Below are 21,384 nucleotides of genomic sequence, written 5' to 3'. Positions count from 1 at the left end.
GGATCCCTTCTAGCCAGAATCTCTGCTCAGATGAATTTGACTGGAACTGTCATGTCACCGTCCAGCTTTTCCACCGCTAAGCTTCGGCCAGCTGACTGCTGTCATTTCTTCACTGCCGCCATTGTCGGCCGTTTCCCCTTCTCCGCTTGACTTGTCAAAGCTTCTCCTGGGTTCGTGGCTCCTGGCTGCCGCCTGAATCCACTCCCCAGGGCGCCTTGTTGTTCCCAGTCCCCCTCCAGGGAACTAGGGATCACAAAGGATCTGTCAAACAGTCGGGAACGGGGTTAGATGCTTCAGAGAATCATCCAACACACCCGTTCTTCCTGGCAGCTGGCCCCGCCCCCCGCAAATTGATTCTATTGTTAACAAGATTATATAATAATAATAATAATAATAGTAGTAGTAGTAGTAGTAGTAGTAGTAGTAAAGTTGGAAGGGACCTTGGGGATCTGGAGGCAGGTTGTTCCACTGGTTAATTGTTCTAACTGCCAGGAAGGTTCTCCTTAGTTCTAGGTTCATTTGACAAAAACAGTAATTGTGAGAGGGGACTTTGCAGTCCTATGGAAGATCACTTGACTATGAACCAGCAATGTGCAGCAGCAGCCAAAAAAGCTAATACAATCCTGGGTTGTAAAAACAGAGGCATAGAATCAAGATCACACAAAGTATTAGTACCGCTTTATAAAACCCTAGTAAGACCACACCTGGAATACTGCAACCAGTTTTGGCTACCATATTACAAAAAAGATGTTGAGACTTTGAAAAAAAAATCAGAAAAGAGCAAGTAAGATGATCAAAGGCCTGGAGACTAAAACATATGAAGAACGGCTGCAGGACTTGGGTTTGGCTTGTCTAAAGAAAAGAAGAAATAGGGGTGACATGATAGCAGCATTCCAGGATTTGAGGGGCTGCCACAAAGAAGAGGGGGTCAAATTATTCTCCAAAGCACCAGAAGGAAGGACAAGAAACAATAATTGGAAATTAATCAAAGAAAGGAACAACCTGGCATTAAGGAGAAACTTCCTAACAGTGAGAGCAATTAACCAGTGGAACAGCTTGCTTTCGGAAATTGTGGATGCTCCATCACTGGAGATTTTAAAGAAAAGACTAGACATTCATCAGTTTGAAATGATATAGGTTCTCCTGCTTGAGCAGGGGCTGGACTAGAAGACCTCCATGGTCTCTTCCAGCTCTATTCTATTCTATTTAGTCCCAAAGTGTATAACATACCTTAAGAGAATCTACATTTCCCTTTCCTGAAATAAGTCATTAATCTCTTATTCATTCCATCTATCCACAGACTTCTGCAGAGGGTAAGAAGAGGCCTATGATGACTTGTGCATCGTGATGTAAATGATGCAATTTATTTAATTGTGTTAGACATTGTGATGTAAGGACAAAGTTTTCTCCTTTGTGCACAGATGTGTCATAATTTTGAGAACACAACAGATGTCTCTGCACTTATTCATTTTTGTTAGGAGCTACTGAGGGAAGTTAGCTCAGAGAAGGCAGAAAAATATATTTTTCCTCAAAAGGACTTTTTAAAACCAAACCTGGCCCCAAATCTATCTCTCTGCCCCAAGCAAGACTTTAGCCCCATACAAATGCAGATGTAAAACCATCAGAAAGTTGGATCCAGAGCAATCAAGAAGACAAAAGAGAAGATCTGCATACCCCACCCAAACTCTAGGAGTCAGCCCCATCACCTGGGAAGCAGGATATGATAACAGAATTAAACCACAGATATCAAGGCCTAGACAAACACTCAGAAACAGCCTCAAGGTTCATGCCACAGGAACAGGAAACTATTTCAAACAAAAGGTTAGAGGGGGTATAAAAGCCTACTACACCATGTGCTCTTTCTCTCTTCTCTCCTCTGCACTTTCCTGAAGAACCATCTTCCTGTAATAAACTGTAACCTTCTTCCCAAAGCAGTCGCCATGTTTGCTTATTTATTCCCGGCTTGGATGAACCAGGATGAAGACTTTACTTCTAACACTACCAAGGAGCATTCCTTTACTTTTCCTCCAAATTTCAATTAATCTACGACAATATTTAGATCTACATCCACACTTATCTTCTGTTACTATCTTGGGAACAGTGAATGGTTCCAATAACAGCCATAATAACTGGAGCAGTATGGCATTTTCTAACATCTTCCTGCTAATAAATATGAGTATTTGAGTAGTGAGATAGCTGAATCAAGTTACATATGGAACAGAAAATGTAAACATTTGAGCAAATACAATTGCTATACAATTGAGCTATACAATTGAGCAAACACTGGAAGGAAAAAATCCAGACTCTTTCCCCTGTTGCTGGCTTCAGTTCATAAATAACTTTTGGCAGAGGACCTAAATTTGGTGTTTTGCTACTCTAAATACCTGGATTCAATCTGACAGGGACTTTAAAAAGTTATAAAACAACAAAGCTGCAGGTTGTGTTATGGTCTGCCATAGGCCTTTATAAGAGGCAAAAGGAATACTCCTTCACACAGCATACAAGTAATATGTTAAATTAATTTCCACAAGTTGCAGAAGATATAACTCTCTTGGTGTCATAGGGCAGGGGTCCCCAACCCCTGTGCGCATATTTGCCAGTCCGCTACTTGTGCAAGGGCTATGTGTGCAATTGTGCATGCTGGCCCTCCACTCATGCAGCCCAGTTCCCCTCTTCCCCTCCCCAAGCCGGGCTGCCAAGACCCAAAGATTGGGGAATGCTGTCATAGGGTATTGGATAAATGAAAGGGACGAGTCTATAAGGACTCAATATTATGTCCTGGTTGGCAGCAGCTTTCTTCCAAGTATTAGTGGCATGGAAATAGTCCGTAGAGTCAGGTTATGTCTCCCATTTGTGCTTGCAAGACCTTAGGGAAATTTGGTTGGCCACTATAAGAAACACAATCCTTGACTAAATTGGTCTTGGCATGATCTAGCAGGGCAAGTCTTATGTCATGCATTGCTTGATTTATAATTTAAATCCAAAACTGCTTTTTAAAACAAAGAACAATACAAAAAGTCCCAACATCAATGAGGTTCTCAATCTTTGCCAGATAGAACAAAATGAATGAGATATAAAATAAATATATTCAATATATATAATGAATATTCATATAAAATGAATAAGTTAAAGATGAAACATCAACATTTCCCATTTTGAAAACAAATGTCTCACATCTAAGAAAGGCAGTAACTGAATACATATGACCCAAAAGCTAGCTTGTATTCAAAAGCAATAAAAGCAATGGCCATGACCTTATTAGCTACAGCAGGAGTCTTCAAACTTGATTTTAAGACTTGTGGACTTCAAATCCCAGAATTCTCCAGCCAACATTCTAAGTATGGAGATCCCTGAGCTACAATATATGCTTGTATGTGCCTGGGTGTTGGTGGTAGGCAGCATACTTGCATAGGCAACTGTCTCCATTATCACATCTTCATGGATACGCATATGGAAGTAGCATATGCTGAAAGAACTACACAAAAGGGAGTTTTTTCTAGAAGTTTGGTGGACGTTTATTGTAAATCCAGAAGTTGAACAACTATGAATGATTTCCAGTAATGAGATATAAACAAGCCTCGCCTATGCATCAGGTTTTATTCCAAAGTAAATGTGATTCAATTGGAATAAAACCTTAAATTCTTAAATTGCTATTTAAAACCTTAAATTCAGTTTAAAATGCTATTTTAACCAACTGAATCAGTTGGCTAGAATAGCTTTTTAAACTGAATTTAAACAGGTTTTACTCCAACTGAATCATGTTTATTTTGGAGTAAAACCTGTTTATATAAGCTAGGCTTGTTTATGTCCCATTACTGGAAGTCATTCATAGTTGTTCAACTTCTTAATGATGAAAATATGCTTGATTTTGGCTCCTCTTGATAAGTAGGTCTATGGAGTCAAAACTGCTTTATAAAAACCCCAGTTAGCATGGGTTGGTACTAATTTGTAATAAACTGCAAAAATCAATGATTTGCCTAATAAAACCATCTATGTACTAATATCCAGGAAAGTTTCACGTATGCAGCACATTCTTAGCAGGATAAAGTGGTAAACAGACACGTCCTCAGCTGGCTAGAAATTAAAATTACAATAAACAGAAGCAATCAGTCTATTACATTTTAGGCCAGATCCTAAAAGCTGGGATGCAGTAGAATTGGTCTTAGGACAATATTCCATGTAATCTGTTTCTTCTGGACTCAATCCCTATAATTCTTTGGTGCTGTTGCTTGTGAACAGGAGTTCACAAACAACAGCACCAGAGATTTCCTGGAATCTCCAAGTAATTTTGCAAAGCTGCAATGGTCAAAGTGTTATTGCAGGAAACAGTCCTGTTGAAGACGATGCTTAGATGACGAGATGTTGGGTTATTGTAATAAAACAAGGTTACTGTGTTTTGGTTTGTTTCCTTGTTTTCCTGCCTCTCACAAAGTTGAGAGGTCACACAGAAGCCACATTTTTATTCTTCTTTTCTTTAACACACGGATGTCCTTTGTGATAAAACATCAGAGCTCATTTGTGTGTTTTCTCCTTTATGTTAGTTAGAATTTATTGGGATTGAAATGGCATAGAAGTTTCCTAATCAATCAATTTTATGTTTTTTTAAATTTTATTGATTTTTTCCATACATTCAATAGTATTTGTTCAACAAACATGCTGTCTGAGTTAACATTGGCTAATACATATTTAGTTCCTAACCCTTTATTCTTTCCTCTAACCATCGACAAAAAAAGTCCCAAGTTTAATAATATTCCATTTCTTCTTTTTCTTTCAGTCTCAGAGTCAATCTATATTCATCTCCGCTCATTCTAATATTTTTTTTATTATTTCTTCATCTGATGGTGTTCCTTCATTTCCTAATGTTCATAATCTAGTATTTGGGGGGAAAACACTGCTACATTCAGGTATGATATAATAAAATAAAATGACAACTTCAGTTATAGTTTGAAAAAGTACATTCTGCACCACATATTGCAAAAATGTAAAGCTGAGTTGTTTAAATCACAAAGGAGAGTCTCAGTTTTATTGCCATTGCCAGCCTGCTTCCTCAATATCCAGTCTTTGAACTGAAAAACAAATAAAAGAAAAGGAATTACAAGACTGGTTTTGCTAGTTTTTGTTATATGCAGAACAATGTTTTTAAATCTTTTTTATAGTTTAGAAATAAGCTTAGAATTGATCAGATTGTGGCATAGTTATTTTTTTTAAGTTTTTTATTTATAATACAGTTAAAACAAAAATGGACATAGCGTGACATTCCAGAATAAATATTCCTAACAATTTGTTCCTCTTAACACTGTTAGAAGTAAGTCTTCATCCTGGTTTATAAGCAAACATGGCGACTGCTTTGGGAAGAAGGTTACAGTTTATTGCAGAAAGATGGTTCTTCAGGAAAGAGCAGAGGAGAGAAGGCTGAGCACATGGTGTAGTAGGTTTTTATACCCCCTCTAGCCTTTTGTTTGGAATAGTTTCCTGTTCCTGTGGCATGAACCTTGAGGCTGTTTCTGAGTGTTTGTCTAGGCCTTGATATCTGTGGTTTAATCCTATTATCATATCCTGCTTCCCAGGTGATGGGGCTAATGACTCCTAGAGTTTGGATGGGGTATGCAGATCTTTTCTTGTCTTCTTGATTGTTCTGGCTTCAATTCTCTGATGGTTTTACATCTGCATTTGTAAGGGGCTAAAGTCTTGCTTGGGGCAGAGAGATAGATTTGGGGCCAGGTTTGGTTTTAAAAAGTCCTTTTGAGGAAAAATATATTTTTCTGCCTTTTTAATATTTCTTTCTCTGGGCTAACTTCCCTCAACACATATATTTAATACATCATTCTTAATCTCTAAATAAAATTATTCTTCTATACAATACAATTATATATACAGTTATATGTATTTCTGTCTTAACACTAGCTTGAAGCCATAGTAGTTCTCCTTAATTCATACCAGTAATAAAATTTGTCCCAGATTTCAAAGTAATCTGATTCTGTCTTTTCCATTGTGAGCCTATCCATTTCAGCACACGATAAAATTTTATATAAAATCTCTTCTTCTGTTGGAATTCCTTTATTCCTCCAGTTTTGAGCGTATACCAATCTAGCAGCCATGAGAATGTGTAACATCAAATAGTGTACCCCTTTGTCATATTTCTGCGTGGTTATGCCTAGTAAAAGAGTTCTGTTTTTAACTCTACCACTAGCATTAAAATTTCTTCCAGCCATTTTTTAACCTTATTCCAAAAATCACAGGCTCGTGGGCACTCCCACCACATATGATAGTATATCCCTATTGCCAATTTACATTTCTAGCATTTGGAAGAAACATTTGGACCCATTCTAGCTATCTTATGGGTGGGAGATGCCATCTATAGAACATTTTGTAGAGATTTTCTTTGTAGGAGGTGGCCAGAGTGAGCTTCCTGTTTCTTGCCCATAATTCTTGCCAGATGTGCAGATCAAAGTTGAGATCAAAATCCCTACTCCACTTTGTCTCTTTTACCTGGTCCTCATACATTGAGATTGTGGCATAGTTTTGAAAAGGTAGCAGTACACACCATTCTTTGAAATTGTTGGCATAAATCTTTTATCATTTAAGATGACAATTGATATACAGTGGGCCCTCAGTACTCATCATTAATTGGTTCCAGGAGCACAATGAGTACCAAAAATGATGAGTACCAAACAATTTTTTCCCATGAGGAATAACCTAGTGCAGGGGTCTGCAACCTTGAAAACTTTAAAACTTGTGGACTTCAGCTCCCAGAATTCCTCAGCCAGCATAGTATAGCTGGCTGAGGAATTCTAGGAGCTGAAGTCCACAAGTCTTAAAATTGTCAAGGTTGCAGACCTCTGACATAGTGAGTCACAAGGCAGCCAACACCAATAGGTTCTAGTTTGTACATTGAGTACTAAACAAACAATGAGCACTGGGACAAACTTTTGCATCAAAATGCATTGAGTACCAAATTTGATGAGTTTCAAAGCAGTCGAGTACCAAGGTACCACTGTAATAAGATATAAATGTTTCCTCTGAAATTTTGTAATTCAGATAAATGTCAAAGAGGCAATATGTTAAAAATACAGTAGAAATAGCTCTGCAATATCCCAATTATTTATAAATTGTTCAATGACAATCAGATCAGGAAACCAGAACAGAAAATGGCTATTTCCTCATTCTTGAAGGACATAGGAAGCTAGTTCAAAAAAAAAAAAAAAATCAAATGTGAAATCTCTTTCAATCTCTAAAATTAATGTCATAGTTGGAATCTTGATCTCTTTTAAAATGGACGTCCAAGTAGCTTTCTTGGCAAATATCTTCTTCCAGGGTATTTTTCAACTTCCCAGTGTATCCTACAACCGTGAGATTTCCTGATGTTCTCCCATCTATCCATTAATTATGTCTATGTAGCTTTTGGGGGACTGTCAAAATTACTATGTGCTGTCACCTGTGGACTGTTCCCAAATTCACTTATTTGCATTTTTTTAAAAAAAATACAATATAAAGATTGTAATATATCATCTTTAAAGGAATATCTATGGTTGGAAACCTCAGAAGGAAACTGATTTTTTTTTTGCATCAGAACTACTGCTGTTACCTATATGCAAATCAATGACCAAATTAACTAAATTGCCTAAATTAATTAATTATACCGTTAAATAATTAGTTTACTGAAACCTCAGGCTTAACTTAAAATCCTCTTTGATCATGTGCTTTCTATATATAATTTATTTAGCTCAATGTTATCAGGCTAAATACTGCAGAAGTTTCAGACCTGAGCTTCTTACAGTCTTATTAGAAATATGAAAATATCTGGCTTTATAAATAAGGTGATTTTTATTTATAGTAGTATTTTGTGGTGGTGGTGGTGGTGGTGATTGTTTTTAAACATATGCTCTAATTAACAGGAATCTGTGTCTTCAACTTTATACCACCTGATAACACCTAAGATTTATTGAGCTTTCCTGATTGCATACTACTTTAACAGAATGTTGTTAAAGGCATCATGAACAACCCCAATCACTACTTAATCTGTGGTTGACAAGTATTGAGAAGACAGTTTTTCTCAGCCCAATCAATCTCACAACTTGGTTGTTGGGGGGGGGGGAGAATGAAATGAAGAGGGAACCCAATCTAAGCCACTTTAAGCTCCTCTGGGCTTAAGTAAAATCTACAGTATATGATTTATAGGTACTAATTATAGGTGCACAATCTGTTTGGTCTTATAGGGATGGCTCTATTTTTTTTTAGAAGCCAACATTCCTAGAACTGTTATGTGTTTGTCCTCTTCCATGTCCATTCTTTAACATGGGCTTTTCTGTCCTTCTAAACATTTTGATGCAAAATTATCTTTTTCTGTCCTTGCTATAAACTTTGATAAGTCCAGAATTTCTTGAGGCTTCTCTTAAAAACAAAACATTCGGTAAGTTAAAATGATGATGAATGATTGAAATGATAGGAAATTCCCTCTTGCAAAGAGATGATTATTTTCTAGTACAAAGGCAATGGTGTCTTGGTGGATAAAGAACAGAAAAAGCAAATCATAACACGTAGCAAAAGATCACAGTCTCATTTATTCCACAGACTATGTTTCCCCTAAGCTACACACTATACAGATGAATCTGGCACCAAAAGCCAAGGATCATTTAGTATTTCCTGAATGGTAGCTAGAATAGCTCTTGGGAAGGTAAATATATGGCTTTCCTCTTTGTTTACAGAAGATCCCTAAGCTCTGTTCTCCAGGCAACACACTTGTGTTGTGTTGTGACCCAAGTGGTTTCACAAAACAGGGACATATTAAGAAAAACTACCTCCCAAGTCTGTAGGATTTTTTTATACATACATACATATATATCACATTGACAAATAAGTTTCTTGTATCTTTTAACTTCTAGTGTTTATATTTTTTATCACCCATTTAATACGTGTCTCCTGGAAACAAGCAGCGGGCTATAACTGCACAATAATATAGTAATATTGAAATTAATTTGTAATAGTTTCTGAAGATAAACATAGCTATCACTATTAGAGAAGTATTAGTCAGCTATTTGTCATGTTGCATAATAATTTGTGTGGCACTAACAGTGAAGCTTTAATTGGGTGGTTCCAAAATCTTTGGGTTAGTGAATTAAATAAAAGTTTCATTAGATATATCACACAAAAGTTTCCAATTTCATTAATTAAATTGACCTGTTAACATATAAAACAATATGACTTCCTCTATTGAAAATACATGAACAACAAAGGGCAAAATCTGTAGCATAAATGTAAAACATAGTAATAAAATAAGAAGAGGAGGCATTCCTATTATACTACATAATCAAGAACTGAATTTAAATTGGCTTCGATTCAGTTCAATGGCTGAATTCTCTGTTGTTTTACACTCGTGGTAACCTCATGGAAATCACCTAATATAAGATTTTTGTCATAGTATTTGGCTTTAAAAGTACATTTCTTTCCATAATCTGATGGGATCTGGTTTTGCTTAGAATGGGCTTTTGCTGGAACTATTTCCCTCATTCTACATTCTTGAGAATAATGAAATACTATAGCATAAATTGTAATAGGGAAAACCACAATGGAAATTGAAAAATGTAGGTGTAAATCAAAACTAAAGACTAATAGAATCCATACAGATAAAAGAATAACTACTCCCATATTAGAATGCAAAAACATCTAGCAAAATAATCTTCTGAATGCTCAGTGGAACATTTCATCTCTGTATACATTTTGAAACAAAGGGTTCTCTAGAAAATACTTTCAAAAAAAAAGAATGCACATATGTAAGAAAAATATTATAGCAGCTGTCTTGGTTCATGAAAAAAGGCAAATACTCGTGGTACAATTATACCTTAATTAACATCAATAAAAATGACCAGATTACTGCAAGGAATATAAATCCTTCCATTCACCATCATTCAGTCAGAACTGGAGAAGCTTTTTGGATGAGAAGTGAAATGTATTCAAGGAAAAACAAGAAAGTCCAGTTGCCTTTTCAAAAAGCACCTTTGGGACAACCATGATCTGGATGAATGAGAATCCCCATAGACATAAACAAAAATAGGTGCAGAAGTTTGGTGGCAGTCTTTCTCAATCTTTTTTTGTCTGGAGGAACCCTTGAAATAATTTGCGGGTCCCAGGGAACCCTTTGCAACTTCTTGCAGAACCCTAGAATGTTGCAGAACCTCAGTTGAGAAAGAATGGCTTAATGTATCATTCCTTTCTTTAAAAAATGATTAATTAGGTCAACATAATTGATAATAAAAAGGAACAAGCTGCTCAGTTCTCTTTAGAACAGAGCTGTACCTTTAAATACTGCCTATGCCAGATGGTCTTGGCATATAAAAGCAGCAGGAGGACAGCATTCTAATGTTAGTCAAACAAGCAATTTGTGCTAGTTGCAGACCAACAGAAGCCACTTCAGCCTGCTAATTCTGTAACCATAGTAACTTCTATGTCAAACAGTTCTTCAGTTTTCAATTTGTCATCTCCAACCTGGGGTGAGGGCAGAATAGAAAGATTCAAGAAATCGGAACTGTCCATGAAAACCACATGTGCTCATTTCTCTCTGAAAAAATATCAGCCAATTCTATTCAAGGTATATTCTTACATTTAGTCAATACAAGCAAAAAAGCAATAGTACTAAAATCTGTACCATGTCTATGATGCCTCATCAAAGCATTCTAGCCGTTTCATCCAAATAATCGTAAGTTATTTATTCACAACCCAAGATTGTTCAAGTTAAGCCTTCAATAGGAGCATACTAGAACTGTGAATGCTTTAAAAATGATTGAAAGGTGCTCTGAAGCATGTATGAAACAGCATCTCTTCAAAGCAGCTATGTGAAAAAAGATGTGATTTTTTTAATGAGTCACTTAAGGAGCCTCCAAAAATACTTGAAAGTTGGCAACATGCAGTGAAACTTGAGCATACATATAGATTTTTTTTTTGTTTCATCTCCAAGTACACAGCCAAAATTTAAGTTGATTTTTTTAGATTGAACAGGCCAGAATTTTTTTTTATCCAAGTATGGGATTGTTCAATTTTATGTTAAGTGGGCCCCTGAATCAAAGGGGATAATTTTATCCCTGGTGGGGAAACTGTCAATGACAGGTTGTTTTCATAGTCCAAGAAATGTTACTTTGTTCCCAGACTGAATCTAATATCTTATTTTGAAATAGAATATTTTTTTTAGAGGCCATCCTATTGCATACACCCTCTGCTCCTTAGGATTCTTTTCAGCTTTATAAATTTAGACTGATCTTATGAATTTTGCCAGAAGTAGTATGACTTTCTTTTTTCCTCTGCTCTCTCTCTCTCTCTTTTGAAATAAGTTCCTTTTATTTCCAGACAACTGACAGTGTTGTTTGTTTTAAATCACTTCTTACTAAAATTGTGCACACAGAGCTAAGATTTTTACAATTTCCAAAGGATGTATGTATTCCGATTATCAAAGTTTTGGGAAGAAAATACAAATGCTTTCCTTCTTATTCCAGAGCTAAAGGAAGGGAAGAGTCGTTAATAATATATTATAAATGGCTTCAATATGTTATGGTTTTCTAGGAAGCTCAATTTGATTACAATGATCCTTGTTAAGGAGGAACACATACTGTATATAAAGGACTTTTTCCTCCTTTCTAAATATCTTTGAATCCATGTTGCTATACCAGGAATAACAGCCATTATATGGTATGACATTCACAGCAAAAATCAAGACAAAAAGAAATGCCCACTGGTTGATTGTCTTTACTGTCAGGAAGTTTCTCCTTAATGCCAGGTTGCTTCCCTCTTTGATCAGTTTCCAACTATTGTTTCTTGTCCTACCCTCTGGTGCTTTGAACAACCTGGCTCCCTCTGCCTTGTGGCAGCCCCTCAGATACTGGAATATTGCTATCATGTCTCCCCTATTTCTTCTTTTCTTTAGACTAGCCAAACTCAAGTCCCATAGCCATTCTTGTATGTTTTAGTCTCCAGGCCTTTTATCACGTTAGTTGCTCTTCTCTGATTTTTTTCCAAACTCTCAACATCTTTTTTGTGATATGGTGACCAAAATTGGCTGCAGTATTCCAGGTGTGGTCTTACTAGGGTTTTATAAAGCAGTACTAATACTTCATGTGTTCTTGATTCTATGCCTCTGTTTAATACAATCCAGGATTGTATTAGCTTTTTTTGATTGCTGGTGAACACTGCTGGCTCATAGTTAAGTGATCGTCCACTAGGATTCCAAGGTCCCTCTCACAGTTACTGCTTTTGAGCCAGGTCTCGCCCAATCTGTATTTGTTCCTTTGGTTTTTCCTACCTAAGTGTAAGACTTTGCTTTTCTCCATATTGAAACTCATTTTGTTGGATACGGCCCATTGCTCAAGTTTGTCAAAATCTTTTTGGTGAGTTTGTCTTCTGGGGTGTTGGCTACTTCTGTCAGTTTGGTGTCATCTGCAAATTTGATGAGTTCTCCTTCAATTCCCTCATCTAGGTCATTTATGAAGATATTGAAGAGTACTGGGCATAAGATGGAACCTTGTGGTACCCCACTGCTTACTTCTCTCCATGTGGATGTAGTGCCATTGAGGACTATTTGTTGAATACTGTTTATCAGCCAGCTACAGATCAATCTGGTGGTGATGTTATCTATTCCACCTTTTCCTAGCTTACCAAGGAGTAGGTTGTGGTCTACTTTGTGAAATCTTTGTGTGACTACTTACTGAAATCTAAGTATACTACATCCACTGCATTTCACTGTTCTACTAATTTAGTCACTTTATCAAAGAATGAAATGAGATTGGTTTGACATGATCTGTTTTTAACAAACCCGTGCTGGCTACTAGTTATGACTTTGTTTGCTAGTTGTTCTCAGATATGTTTTTTTATTATAGTTTCTAGGATCTTCCCAGGTATTAATGTTAAACTAGTTGGTCTGTAGTTTCCTGGGTCCGTTTTTGTTTTCCTTTCTTGAAGAAGGGGACCACATCAGCCCTTTTCCAATCCTCAGGTACTTCCCTGGTACATCAGAATTTATGAAAGATGTGGTGCAACAGTTCTGAGATAACATCTGCCAGCTCTTTCAGAACTCTGGGATGTAATCTGTCGGTTCTCGGTGATTTATATTTGTCAAGGTTGGATAGGTGTTCTCTTACCATTTTCTTGCTTATTTTAATTTTTTGTTTCTAGTATGTCTTTTGCAGTGTTTTTTTTTTTTTTTTTTTTTTGCTTTGTTGGGCTATAGTTTCTTTTTGTGAAGACTGACACGAAGTATGAGTTAAGCAGCTCTGCTTTCTCCCTGTTGCCTGTAATTTCCTTGCCCTCTTCTCTCTTTAGTGGACCTAGTTTCCTTGATTTTTTTTCTTGTTGTTAATATGTTGGAACAAACTTTTTTATTGTCCTTGATTTCTGTTGCAAGTCTTTGTTCGTTCTGAACCTTTGCTTTCCTGACTTCATCTTTGCATGTTCTGGCTGTCTGCTGATAACTGGCCTTAGTTATATTTCTGTAGATATATAGTGTTCTCTTATATATAGTGCAACTCCCCCTACTCTTTTTGTAGACCTCTTTCTTTTGAACAATTTGGATCCATCCATCAGTCCATTCCAGTCATGGGTTTCATCCCACCAGGTTTCTGTTATGCCAACGATGTCATACCCTCCCTCATGTAGTGTTTATTGTCCAAGCTTTGAGAGTTTATATATAAGCATTTAAGACTTTTATGCCTGTCCATGGGTGTGTTTCCTGTATCTTCTGATTGTTGTTTGAGTTTTTCTTTTTTTTTCATCACTGCCTACCTCTTTGTTTGATTTGTTTTCTTGGGATTTGTGATTGGTTTTGGGTTCTAGAGATTCTAGAGATTGTCACCCTCCATCCCTCAGTTTTAGTTTAAAGCAGACATGTCAAACACAAGGCCCGGGGGCTGGATGCAGCCCACGAAGTGGTTTCATGTGGCCCGCGAAGCCATCCTGGAAACAGTGAGGGAACGGCCTCCGCTGCCTTGGCCCTGGCCCAGGCCAGCCAGGAGCCAATGTACAATTTTGTGGTGGCCATCTATGCTGAAATGCATTCAGTCTTAGCTCCACAAGGCCGTCTGGAAGTAGCGAGGAACCAGCCCCTGCCGCATCAACCCCACCCCCTGGGTGCATGCTGGGGAGGTGTCACCCTTTATGAGGAATGAAGAAATGCACCATTGCCTGGAAGTGGCCAGTAAATGGCCTCGCCTACTTCACATATCCGGCTTGATGGGCTCTGCCCTGGTCCCACCCCTTTCTTCCAGAGACCCTCAGATCTGTCCCATTCCTGCCCAGGCCCCACACGGACCCTTGACGCAAATGATGTAGAGCTGGCCACGCCCACCCAGTAGGCCACACCCACTCCATCCACGCCCACCCAGTAGGCCGCCCCCCTACCCCCACTCCCGAGGGCAACCGCAATGCTGATGCAGCCCTCAGTGAAATTGAGTTTGACACCTCTGGTTTAAAGCCCTCCTGATGAGTTGGGCCCGTCTTTTTCCAAGTACATTTTTTCCTGTTAAATGAGACCCATCCCTTGCCAAGAGTCCTTCATGTAGGAAATGCAGTTCATGATCCAGGAAACCAAAGTTTTCTTGGCAACACAAACCATTTAGCCAATAGATTATTTCTAAAATTCTTTTTCCCCACAATGGATGTTGGCCTTTTGTTGGGAGTATTGATAAGAACACTACTTGTGCTCCTAGCTTCTTTACTTTATTTCTTTGCTAGGTGTCTGCATGTCTTTTGGGGGGGTTGTGGGTCTGCGTGTTTCCATCTAAAGCAGTGGTTCTCAACCTTTTTAATGCCGCGACCCCCAACCGGTCGTAAGTCGAGGACTACTCAACCGGTCGTAAGTCGAGGACACTCAACTGGTGCAGCACCGTTTGCAGAATGGGACTTTTGGCGGGCTCAGCAGGGCAGAGACAGCCTGGACAATTCCTATTGGCTTTGGAAAGCCAATAGAATTAAGACTCTATTCAAGAAAGTCTATTCTATTGGCTTTCAAAAGCCAATAGAATAAAAGGGAGGAGCACAGCTAAGGAAAAGGGGGAAAAATGGCGGACTGCGTTGTTTGGCGACCCCCGTGAAATGGTCGTTCGACCCCAAATGGGGTCCCGACCCACAGGTTGAGAACCACTGATCTAAAGGGAGAAATCAATTGCTCAGTATTAACGGGGCTGTTTCTGGTTGTGTAGGATTGGGCAGAAGAGGTTTGTTTGTTGTATGCTGTTTCTTTCTTTGGGTATTGTGTTTCCTTCTGTGTGTGACATACCTCCATTTGTCTTCCTCCAAGGGTTTATCGGTAGGGTCAAGTCCTCTGGGAGTTATCTGTTCGTTATTTGGTTCGATTTGGGTGGAGCTTTCTTCTGTACGTTGGGGTTTGGCTAGAGTTCCCTCTAAGTTCCTAACCTTTTCCTTTTCAGCCATTTCTACTCCTATACTGGATACATATATCAATCTTTTTTTTAAAAAAGCGAACCCCACAAAATTCAAGTTAGTGTATTATATTTAAAGTGAGTTTCCACATCATTCTTCACAAGATAGAATGGGCATTCATGTGACATTGAAACTTTTATACTTTTAGTAGAAAAATTTAATCTTTCCCAAGCTTGCAAATTCGTCAGTAGGATACAATATTTTAGGTACAGCATTCAGTGAAATGGAATCAATGAAAGAGAAGAGCCAGGCCAGTATCTATTTATGATTACTAAGCTTTCAGGATTGTTAAGTACATAAATCAGTTTGCTGAAAAATCTAGTTTCCTGAAATAAACCCAAGAATGGAATACATTTGTATTATATATAACTTGAATAGCTGACTCAGTCTGTTATCACTCAGTGTTATCCGTGTCTTGCAAAGTGCTCACTTATTGAACAGCTTAAACATATAGCTTTATGACAGGATATCATTATTGTGATAACAAGATGTTACAAAAGCTTAGCCAGAACAAACAGAAAATATCTACAGTTAACCAAACTAACTAAATCAGTTCTAGAGAAACTAAGCTCTCCAAACTGACCTTAACCTCCTTTAGATTAATTGAATAAGAACCAGATGTAAGAAGGGATTATTCCAGGCAGTAGTATATATAGTTCAACATTCTCTGGTCAACGACAACAAGATCCATTTATTTATGCATTTATATGTTGCCATTCAAAAAAAAATAGGTAAATTTTACAATTTTAAAACCAAAAAGTAATATTAAAGCTACTGTATATGCTAAAAAATTTAAATCTCTATTTTTATTAAAATTTCAACCTTCAACACAAATATTTTTTTCAAATCAGAAAACAAATAAATAAACAAATCAAATAAATTCTAAATAAAGTTTTAAATATATGGAGACATAAGTTCCATGATAAACACCATTTTGTAATGGCTGGAATTTTCATGTGTCACAATTCAGCTGCTGGCCTGGAGTGTTGCTATTGTTGTAAACACTGTAAAACATGGGTTACATGTGTAGGGTAGAATAGGTTGTATTGTAAAGTTTTTATATTTTTTTAATGATTATTCTGCAGAGGTTCCCTAAAAATCATATCAAGAACTCCTCTGGGATAAAAAAGTTGAGAAAGGCTGCTCTAAAATATGCTGAATTATCCTGGAATGTAATATTTTTCTTAAAACTATAACATGTGAATCCTCGTTCATACATGAATTGCTTCAGGCATCAGAGGTTGTATCAAAAGTATTCTGCTTTGTTGCATGATGATAATTTATTAATTTGTTGCTCTTAATTTCAACCCAGTAGTAGTTTACACATAGTCTGCAACTTACAACCCTTCATTTAGTAACCGTTCAAAGACACATCAACGTGAAAAACATAATGATCATGTTCACCCAACCATTGTAGCATCCCCATGGTCATGGGATCAAAATTCAAGCTCTTGGCAATTGGCATATATTTATGGCAGTTTTACTGTTCCAGGATCATGGGATCTCCATTTATAACCCTCCCACCTTTTGATAAGCAAAAGGGAGAAGCCAGATTTGCTTAATGACCACATGATCCACTTAACCATTGCAGTGATTTGCTTAACAACACTGGCAAAAAAGTTGTAAAATGAGGCACAACTCACTTAACAACTGCTTTACTTAGCAACAGAAACTTTGGGCTCAATTGTGATTGTAAGTGATGGGCTACTTGCATTATGTGATGTGAAGAGAAGGCAATTATGCATGGATCTAATCCTTGGGAACTCCCATCATGTAAGTCCAAGAAGGTCCTATCTCAGAGTTTCGAAGAAGTGTGATAACTAAATGTAATGTAAAATCCTAAATGTAAAATCCCCTACTTTTCTCACATTACCCAAATAATTTTAAGAATTTATGGTAGGAATCTTTATCTTTTAAACAAAATGGAGAGAGACAAGGATAACAACTTCGTTATTTATCTAATTCCTACTCAAAGTGCAGAACTTTATCACCCATCTGGATGTCTTCAGTATCCAACAATGGATCTCCTAGCAGAATGTTGTGTTACTTTTAACTACCCTTTAATTCTGGGCAAATTATAGGGACAAATTAAGGCAGCTTTAAGAACTATCAAAAACATTCAAAAGGTAAAAAAAATTAAGTTCTACTGGCAGCTAAAAACTAGTTGGCTCAAAAATGCACATTCTTGAAAATCACAATGAATCAGGGATTTCTAAAGAAAGGAAATTGAAACTTGACAGCGTGATTATACATATTATTTAGTAACTTAAAGTCAATTGGGTTGATTCCCAAGAAAATAAGTATCAGACTTTTTAAATAGCCAACATTGGGAAGAGGTATCCTGGGTATAGTTGTTTGAGAGAGAGAAAGATTCCAGTTCTGCATCTTATTCAGAGTTATGCTGATTAAATTTTATTATTATGCTGTATTCATTATAATCATTTTCTGCAAAGCATTTGGCAGTATCAAAAGATGAGATAATTCATCTCTTGCAATGTTTATTTACAATTTGGGACACAATGTATATTTAAATCAAGCAAATATTTAGGATCATGGCAAAACAATGAGGAATCAATTTTCAGTTTTCTCTCGGGGCGTGCAAACCCTCTCTGTTCTAATTCTGGATTTCCAGAATTAGGAGCTCCAGTCCCATTCAATTTATCAGAAGCTCTCATGCCCTCAATGAATCTAATCCAGCTGCAATATTGATTCTCAGTTTCATGTGCTACTTTTGTAACTTATCAATTATTTAACAAGAATAAAAGGAGATTGCTGGAAGTGTCCTATTTCCATTACCCCAGACCTACCACATATTTAGGCTAGACATTTATCCATGCTTAGTGGGAAATAAGTTCCACTGAAGTTAATTGCCATATTGAAAAAGGCTTATATAGCTCAATATCATTCACTTTAAACATATATAATATGAATTTAAGCATTTACTAGCTCAGAAAGGCCCTTCCTTCTCCTTCATAAAAATGCTCCTTAGCCAAAAGTAGACGTAGCCAGTAGTCATCTTAAAAGCTAGTACAAGGCATAATACATATGAAATCAAGAGGACCAAGATAGTATATTTTAATCACATCAGAATCCCAACAGATTCTAAGCAATCTGCTATTTAAAAACTCATAAAGTTGAAGGAGAAGGAGAAATATTTTAGTCTTGCTTGTAAAGTAGATTTTATTTAATGGGCCTGCTTATCTGTTTGTTTGTTCCCTTTGTTTTGTAGATGTATTTCTACTGGATTAACTTTATGTTTTCATGTTTTACTTGAAGCTGTTAATGTTCATAAGCATTATTTGCTATCCTATGAACAAATCTAGGCTAGACTCATCTAAAGGCCAGCAAACAAAGAGACATTCCTGAAATTAACTACTGCCAACACCACATGCATAATGTACTATGTGTACCTTTAGACAAGGTTTTGCATGAACAAGCTGCCTTATGAAGGATCCAAATAATGACCTGTATTCATAATCTGCCATCTTTGTTTAACATTTCCACTATCTAGACTGCAGCCTCATTCAAACTGAGTCAAGACTACAATTCCCACAATTCCCTTTGGCCATTTTGATTGAGAATCTTGAAAGTGGCAACCAAGTCAAATAGACTCCTCCAGGTTGGGGAAGGGCATGCGTTCTACCTCTTGAAAGGTATCCCACCTTTATTTTTTTCCTTCTGAAAAGAAAAAAGGCTACCTTATCCATTCCATTCATACGATTTGGTAAGTGAATCAAGCTATTTTAAATTAAAACTTCATCTATAAACACCCTCTATGTCAGGGGTCTTCAAACTTGGCCCTTTTATGACTTGTGAACTTCAACTCCCAGAATTCCTCAGACAGCATACTTGGCTGAGGAATTCTGGGAATTGAAGTCCAAAGTCATAAAAGGGCCAAGGTTGAAGACCCCTGATCTATGTTGTCAGCAAGATATATATATATATATATATATATATATATATATATATATATATATATATATACACACAGGTAGTCCTCGACTTACAACAGTTCATTTAATGACTGTTTGAAGTTACAATGGCACTGAAAAAAGTGACCTATAATCATTTTTCTTATAACTTATGACCGTTGCAGCATCCCCACGGTCACATGATCAAAATTCAGATACTTGGCAACTGACTCATATTTATGACGGTTACAATGTTACAGGATCACATGATCACCTTTTGCATCCTTCTGGCAAGCAAAGTCCATGGGGGAATCCAGATTCACTTAACAAGTGTGTTACTACCTTAACAATTGCAGTGAATCACTTAACAACTGGGGCAAGAAAGGTGGGGAAATGGAGCAAAACTCACTTAACAAATGGCTCACTTAACAACAGAAATTCTGGCCTCAATTCAGGTCGTAAGTCGAGGACTACCTGGTATGCGGTCAGAGTATAAAAATATATTCTTGCAGCCAATGTTAGGATGATGACCGCCGTGGGCATCCTGCGACAGCTGAACGAATTCTTCCTACTTAAGTTCCCAGCGCAGAAAACAGACCCTTAAATCAGGGAAATGTAAAACCTGCCTCGAGAACGCTCCTCTCTTGCGATGATACGAGGAGGAGAAAGAACGGAAGAAGTCCCAATCCCCCTCGCCACCCCACTCCATCTTTCCCTCTTAAAAGAAGGAGCTGCGGGGATTACAGCATCAGTCTCGCTGCTGCCCAGGTCCTTGCTATCCGGGCACGGCAGCGGCTCGGTCCGAGATGCCCTCCCACCTTACCAGGTTCGTGCTCGCCAGGGTTGTCCGAGACCTCGATGACCAGCAACTCCCTGCCCTCGAAGCTGCGGCCCACAGTGTAGATCCTACTGATGGACGGACACTGCAGCCACACCGACACCAGCGCTTCCCGCAGCTCCGGGTAGCGGTGATACTCGAAGGAGATGCCGTCCTCCTGGCTCAGGCGCCGCCGCCTATTCGCCCCTCCGCCCAGAGCCGCCGGCGTTTCAGGCTCAGTCGCTTCGGTCTCCTGCAGACAGAGGCTGCCCGGCAAGGCGCAGAGCGCCAGCGCCAGCGCCCAAACCCGACCTCGCCCAGCCATGGCTCTACCGCAGCCTCCTCGGCGTGGAAAGGGAGGACGGCGGCGATTCCTGCTGCCAGATCAGCCAGCCGCCTCTCCTCTCCTCCTCTCCTCTCCGGCGCTCACTGTAGCGACGCCAGCCGAAGTCGGGCACGCCGCTCCGTTAAACCTGCTCCATTCAGGAAGGGGAGGCAGAGTCAGATGCGCTTAGCCCTGCAGCCTGCACCACTCGCTCCGGAGATCAGGGGACGGCCGGATGTACCACTTTCTACGTAGGGGATGCTGGGTGACGTTCTGCCACGCAAGTGTCGATCTAGGAGCTGCGGGGGAGTGCTGAGCGTTCTTCTCGCCAAGCGCATCCCTTTACTAGGCGCGCTTCAGGCTTGAACGAGGCCAGCTCAAGATACGGCGTCGTGCCGCATCATCTCTTTCGCATGCCAATTATGGTGCCGCCGAGAAACACATTACATAGGAATGGAGGCTTGTTTAACGTTTGCAGGACATAAGGAAGCCGGCCTGGCAGAGCCCTTTAATCCAAATGCCTTTAAATTGGATAGCAGTGACAGGGCATCTTAACGCATGCCCAAGATGGCTCTTGTCTGCCCAAACCCATGCCCTAACTAGAGCTGTGTTAGTTATGACAGGGCTTTTCAACCTTTTCACCCATTGTACCACTTTTAGGATAAGGCAACATCCGAGTAACATCACTCGCCCAGCAACGTGTCAAAAACCTGACCCCCCCCCAAAGGAAAAAAAATGATAAAGTACAGGTAGTCCTCGACTTACAACAATTCGCTTAGTGACTCTTTGAAGTTACAATGGCATTGAAAAAAGTGACTTATGACCATTTTTCACACTTATGATTGTTGCAGCATCCTCGGTCATGTGATTTACATTCGGATACTTGGCAACTGATTCATACTTATGACATTCAC

General features: G+C 38.4%; 1 protein-coding gene across 1 annotated transcript in view; it reads right to left on the bottom strand.

Moving 5' to 3' along the window:
* The window catches only part of CPE (carboxypeptidase E), a 62,013-nt gene extending 41,216 nt beyond the window's left edge, over positions 1-20,797 (bottom strand). The window contains exon 1 of the mRNA XM_039347444.1: positions 20,152-20,797. Coding sequence (XP_039203378.1) covers positions 20,152-20,470 — 319 coding nt within the window. The 5' untranslated portion in view covers positions 20,471-20,797. The remainder of the gene's footprint in view (positions 1-20,151) is intronic.
* Between the last annotated feature and the right edge of the window lie 587 nt (positions 20,798-21,384).

This window comes from Crotalus tigris, unplaced genomic scaffold (genome assembly GCF_016545835.1).
Source record: "Crotalus tigris isolate CLP2741 ecotype Arizona unplaced genomic scaffold, ASM1654583v1 scf7180000018073.2002930, whole genome shotgun sequence".
Taxonomy (NCBI): Eukaryota; Metazoa; Chordata; class Lepidosauria; order Squamata; family Viperidae; genus Crotalus; species Crotalus tigris.
The sequence above is the reverse complement of the archived record's forward strand: the minus strand, read 5'-3'. Positions and strand labels throughout refer to the sequence as shown.